This window comes from Polistes dominula, unplaced genomic scaffold (assembly GCF_049000335.1).
Source record: "Polistes dominula isolate Pdom_NZ unplaced genomic scaffold, Pdom_raw_medaka contig_49, whole genome shotgun sequence".
NCBI classification, from domain to species: Eukaryota; Metazoa; Arthropoda; class Insecta; order Hymenoptera; family Vespidae; genus Polistes; species Polistes dominula.
In genome coordinates this window covers 2,231,404-2,237,620 of record NW_028300914.1, presented here as the reverse complement: position 1 = coordinate 2,237,620, position 6,217 = coordinate 2,231,404, and the positions used below count along the sequence as shown (strand labels likewise).

The following is a 6,217-nucleotide window of genomic DNA, read 5'->3' as shown; positions in this document are numbered from 1 at the left end:
CATTTCTTAAAAAAGAAACTCTTTACTTAGATGTTTATTTAAAATAAAAGAAAATTTCTCACATTATTAAGCATATTAAATGAGAAAATGTTCGTACATTTTAACACGTCATAATCAATATGATCAAATTTTGTAAAAACCATAAGTACATAAAGGTATATATCATATAACATTGGAGTTTCTTTTAAGTATGCATAAACTTATAAAAAGTCACATTATTTCCTAATTCTTTTTAAAAATCATTAAAATAAAACGGCATATACTGATTGTCTACAATCTAGTTTGGCATTGTGCTTAAGTGCGTAAGTACATACATTGCAAAAATAAAATTGTAAATGGACATTCTACCTGCAATCTTATATATGCATATATGTATACACATATAGGCATAAGAAATAAGTACACTTTTCTTCTGAAGAAAAACTTCAGTAGTATATACATATATACAAAAATATTCATTCCCTAATCCTGCATAAATTTGTAAGTTTCATAATACAGTTTTGTAATCCTTATTACTTATTAGATTCGTTGTAAGATGCTCTTCCTGCTAGTTCTAGAAGATAACGGTCAGGATGATCTAACCAATCGCTTGCACTTAACTTAACAATTCTTTGTCTTTCTGCTTCTTTTACTTGCCACTTTTTAATATCCAATTGGCGTTCTCTAAAAAAATGTATTCTATTTAATACATTACATTCTAATTACATATATAAAATAATGAAATATAATATTATTACCTTAACTTCTCATCTCCACATCCCCAAACTTCTAAAGTAGCAATGGGATATGGTGCACCTGCGATACTGACTGAATGGAATGATTCATCAATACTTATATGTGGTGTACGTGGATTACTTCCAAATCGTAAGCCATGAGGATAACCTCTAATTCCCGTATTTAGGTATAATACTTTAGGTCCTTTTTCTATTACTCTATAAGTTGGACTAAACTGAAGTCCCATTGAATCTTCATCACCCCAATAAAGATGACTTTCACGCCATTCAACTGCTGAGCATATGCAGTACATGAAATATTCACCATCCTTTTTTGGATCAGCAGCTTTTACAAGTAACAATGTTGGACCTCTGTAGCCTAGTACATGATGAAGAAAGCGATTAGCGCCTGCTCCATGCTCTGAACTATTATATAATAAAGTCCAGTGTTTAGGACATGTATTGCCGGTAGTTTTGGCTATAATGGCGTGTGTAATATCCTTGGGTGTATTATTTGCCTAAATAACAAGGCTACGATGAAACGCCAATAGAATTTGTATTTATTGCTAAAGAAACACTTAATTTAGAAGTAATATATGTGCCATATTTGTTTCTCTAAATATAAATCATTCCTATTACGAATATATATGCACATATTATACATATACGTACACACACATTACATATAGAAATATATAGATAAAATTAGTAAATCACAATAAATTTGAATTACCTGAAGATAACATTGTGGTAAAGTAGTTGATAATAACCAAACATAGCTCACAGGTAATAATGATTGAGGTTGATCAAACCAGTCAGCACATTCCAATACAGGTGTTGGAATTTCTAAATGTGGTTGCGGTTGTTCTTTTGATAACAGTGCTTTACCATTTCTATAAGCTGTCGTCAACACATGAACTACATAACAATGTAGTCCATGTACAACACGTGGACAATGATGCCACATCCAATTATTAACATAACTCACAGACAAACTTTCCTTACCATGAAACTGAAATAATCAAAATCATTCATATATATCTTAATTTAGATAATGAAATAAAATAATAAGTAGTACTTCTTACTAACACATGAAACAACAACAGCATTGACAACACGATGTATATAAATACACGTTGCAGTTCCATTACTATCCATTGCCAGTTGATAACAATTCATAAGTAAAGATCTAAGTAGATCGGGACATATATCTTTACTTTTTATATTAGAATAAATGATTATATAATTTTCTAATATAGTTTGATCGCTCATAACAGATAAAAACTTTTCTGCTTGTTGTTTGAAAATAGAAACTGTCAAATGTGGCGTAGTTGCTTCAGCAGAGTGATGCAAATAAGTAAATAAATTTTTAGCTAATGTAGGATAATTAGGAAATAAGTACTTTTCAAATATACCCATCGTAACTCCATGTACATGTTCTTCTTCATATGTAAGATGCGATAAAATCTAGAAAAAATTTTGAGGTTATGTTTCAATTAACAATTCATAAACTTTACACATGATAAATAAACACAAAATATATAACGAATTACATAGATTAATATCAATTATTAAATATAGAAATTGATAATAAATACCTTAAAGGATTAAAATAAAAAAATATATATATATATATAATTTTTTATAGCTCTAATTCTTGGTTATACAAAAAATTCTAAATACAAATGTTTTTATATAGAGAAGAAGAAAGAAATTTTGTAAATATTTAATTAATTACCTTAGCTAGATTATCAATTGGTAAAAATGGTGTAGAATTATGTTCGATGTCATTACCAGAGGAACTTCGTGAAACCGCATTTGTATTTTGCGTATTGCCATTATTTGTAACTGCATCAGTCTTTTTATGAGAATTGGTTATATTACGTGACGCGTGATTACCCATTTTTATATTGAACTTTTTAAATATTTTGTTTTTGTTTCGTTATTTTTTATCTTTAATACATATCATTCCAACATTAGCAAAGCCTAGACCTATATCAACGTTGTGCGTTATTATACGAATTTCACATATGCCTGCATTCAACATCACACAATCTCAACTTTGCTTTCACCTCTTATAAGCAAAATCTTATAGACGACTTTCCTTGCTTGTGAATCAAGCATTAATTTATATCAAACACATATATACACACAAATTTACCTTAATATACAAAAGTGATATATATTTATATATACAGGTATATACTACTGCAGATGTATGATGACTATATATATATATATATCAAAGCAAAATGAAATATCGAAACTTACATTGGTTATATTAATTAGATATACGTGTAGTAATGAATATGGCGACACGACTACCGTGTCGAGATATGGAACTAATAATTTGTCAAAGTTTTATTTAAAAAATACAACTATATTTACAAAATATTCATGATTTTTACAATAAAATAATCATTTAAAAATAATACATGGTCATTCAAATAATTTATATGGATTCCTGAATTATTTATTTTTAACTTTTGTACAAAATTTGTAGAAATATTGATAAAATGTATAAACAAATATTATTTTTTGATTCATTTTTAATTCTTTTTTAATTCTTTTTTAATTCTTTTTTTAATGCTATCAAATACACGAATAACGATCCCTACCATTAAAAGTATTTATTATTCTTTGCTTTTTGGTACTGTGTTTTGTAATTTTGTATTGGACATTTGTATTGGAAATGTTCTTATCATATTTATCATCAATATTACTCTTTTTTCTTTTATGATGTGTTCTAATACGATTCATATTATCTACTTGTGATGTTTCATCTTCAATAATGTTGATATCCCGATCATCATAAACTTTACCATGATTCTTTTCGTACGTTACTAATTCTTGACTACCAGATATTGCCTTTGATTGTTTAATATTTTTCTGTTGTTCTAATGCATTACATTTAATTGCTCTATTGATCTTTTTTATTCTGTCATCAAGCACAGAGAATTTAGTATCATCTTCAATATGAATATCATTGAAATTAGAATGACGTGCTGATCTATCATTTATTTTCATGTTTTTTGATGATTTGATATAATCCTTAGGAGTGGAATGCATTATTAATTGTATTTTCTTCTCTTTATCCCGTTCTAATGATGCTTTTTTGTTTTTTAATACTTTTTCAAATACAATTTTAGGTGTACCATAAACTTCACTTTCAAAGTCTTCCTTATCTTCTTTTATATTCGTTCGTTGAAAACTGTTTCGTGATTGTTCTTGTAAAATTTTATTTGGGATCGGATTCATTATACCATTTATTATTTTATTATTATCGTGATCAACACTTTTTTTAATTGGAGATATCTCTTGATATTCTGATACATAAGGCCTCCTTAATATTATTTTACTATGTAAATAATTGCTATAAAATGCAGAATCGTCATCAGTCGTTGGTTCTTTACTTACATCGTTTGATTCTATTTTATAAGTGAACACATCTTCAAGACAATTAAACATTTGTATAATTTTTACAATGTATTCTTTAGGACAATTTTTATGAATTAAATTATTGGCAATGATATTGACTTTATCTTCCTTTATAATGTCTGTTAATGCAAGCTGATTTCGAATATTTAAACACTGAGTAATATTTGCAACACTATTATGTTCCTCCTGTCGATTTTCCTTATTAGAAATGTTACCATTGTGAACTTTTGTTGTCAATTTAGGTAATTGTATATTTGTTAAACTTGGCACAGATGTTTCAAGAGTAAATGTATTATCAATTTTGATTTTTTTACTATGATCCGTTTCAGAAATACACATTTTATTAGAAGATTTAGGAGATTTGTCTTCGTTTTTTTTCTCTTCGTATATCATCACTTTATTATTTAAATCATCATCGCTATCTGTTGGCCAACAAAAACTAGATTGATGGTTATTAAGTATAAATAATTGCCATAATGAATGTACATTTTTCCAATCGTCTGGGAAGCCATTGTAAAATTTGCATCTCACATATTTTGGTAATTCTAAATGAAAATTTAAGAACAGTAGTCATTTTTAATAATATTATAAAACGATTAAGAGTCTTATGTAGAAATTTGAATTCTTACCATTTTCGTTATCCACAATATTTCCTTCAAGATGATATACGATTAAACAAATAGACTGTATACTTCTAGCTGTTAATCTCTTAAGTATAGGTTTACTGCACGTAATTTCTCCGCTAAAGAAATGAATATAAAATTATAGTAATGAACATTATTATATATAAATTTAGTGTTACAAATTTACCTTTCTAATTGTCCTTTGATAACCAGTTTACAATCTTGGTTTAATTGAATTTTCCAATTATAAAAACGTATAAATGATTTTTCTGCTGGATTATTTATAGAATTTCTTTCAGATTGGCCAAGATATTTATAAGTAGCATTTAACGGTGTAGCATCATTCTTATCGAAGCAATTGTTTCGTTGTGGAGATTCTTTAATACTTGGAACTGCACTTATCGGTTCATAAGAAATATATTTGTTCATTTTCGTTGTCGTTACTTTGTTTGTATTGTTATTGAAGCTATCATGTTGTTCTGGAGATTTTTTATCATTCGAAGAGACAGTTTTTGATACATAAGATTTATATTTTCTCTTTTTTTCCGTTATTATTTGTTTGTTGTTTTCTGGTGTTATTATACTTTGTTTGTTGTTTTCTGGTGTTATTATACTTTGTTTGTTGTTTTCTGTTATTATTTTTTGTTGATTGTTGTTAAAAGGCGTACATTTATCTTCTATTCTTAAAAGTTTTGAAAACATAGAAAAACTCCAATTCTGTGAATTCGTATTATTATTGAATTGTTCAGAATGAATTGAATCTACACTTCTCTTCAACATAGAAAGTTTCATAGAACGTTCTAATCTTCTACTACGTTCGTCACTTTTAAATTTAGCAAAATACATCTACAAATGATAAAAACAATCAATTATAAACAAATATAACATCATCAATATAATAAGTAATGCATACAGATATAACCGTAAGCAAAGAAACCGTTAAAATTTGAAACTAACCTCCTCGTCTGCCATTGTATATATTTGAAATATCAAAACAAAGTTATTCTAATGTATCTTTGAAAAAATATTTATAATATAATAAATGTTATGTTAACTGATTAATATTTTTTACATAATTGTTGATAACTAATTGGGTAACCTTAAAATAAACTATAATATTTACAACGGAGATAGATTTACACTGAATTAAAATCATTTGACATGCGCGTGTATGATGGCGTTTATGTGGTATAAACAACCAATGAAAAATCAGTTTTAATTATCCAATCAATTATGACATATATATATATATATATATATATATATATATATATATATATATATATATTATTGTTTTATTTTCTAGCATATTATTTAAAATCCTACTCTTATTTTATTATTATTTTTAATATAATGATAAGCATTAAATAAATAAACTAAGTTAGGTAAGTTAACTTCATAATTAGTCAGTGTCGGCATTAGTCATTAAACGGCATTATAATA

The 6,217-nt window shown here is 26.8% G+C and overlaps 2 protein-coding genes across 2 annotated transcripts; both read right to left on the bottom strand.

The window, feature by feature from the left end:
- Positions 1-16: 16 nt before the first annotated feature.
- LOC107066845 (uncharacterized) lies at positions 17-2,961 on the bottom strand. The gene is made up of 5 exons (XM_015321835.2): positions 2,452-2,961; positions 1,803-2,180; positions 1,447-1,725; positions 738-1,231; positions 17-663 (listed from the first exon to the last, which is right to left on the bottom strand). Exons 1-5 carry the CDS (start codon positions 2,614-2,616, stop codon positions 513-515), a joined length of 1,467 nt encoding a protein of 488 aa, XP_015177321.2. The 5' UTR covers positions 2,617-2,961; the 3' UTR covers positions 17-512.
- A 200-nt stretch (positions 2,962-3,161) lies between these two features.
- Positions 3,162-5,933, bottom strand: LOC107066889 (uncharacterized). Its single transcript, XM_015321917.2, has 4 exons — positions 5,732-5,933; positions 4,962-5,620; positions 4,781-4,893; positions 3,162-4,696 (listed from the first exon to the last, which is right to left on the bottom strand). The coding sequence occupies exons 1-4, from the start codon at positions 5,744-5,746 to the stop codon at positions 3,306-3,308; spliced, it is 2,178 nt and encodes a 725-aa protein (XP_015177403.2). The 5' UTR covers positions 5,747-5,933; the 3' UTR covers positions 3,162-3,305.
- Between the last annotated feature and the right edge of the window lie 284 nt (positions 5,934-6,217).

Excerpts from the sequence above, each read along its gene's own strand:
- LOC107066845 (XM_015321835.2), bottom strand. The coding sequence starts at position 2,616 with ATGGGTAATCACGCGTCACGTAATATAACCAATTCTCATAAAAAGACT. Across the intron at positions 1,726-1,802 it reads ATGCTGTTGTTGTTTCATGT|TTTCATGGTAAGGAAAGTTT; the intron begins GTTAGTAAGAAG and ends TGATTATTTCAG. Across the intron at positions 1,232-1,446 it reads TACCACAATGTTATCTTCAG|GCAAATAATACACCCAAGGA; the intron begins GTAATTCAAATT and ends CTTGTTATTTAG.
- LOC107066889 (XM_015321917.2), bottom strand. Across the intron at positions 4,894-4,961 it reads ATCAAAGGACAATTAGAAAG|CGGAGAAATTACGTGCAGTA; the intron begins GTAAATTTGTAA and ends TCATTTCTTTAG. Across the intron at positions 4,697-4,780 it reads TATTGTGGATAACGAAAATG|AATTACCAAAATATGTGAGA; the intron begins GTAAGAATTCAA and ends ATTTTCATTTAG.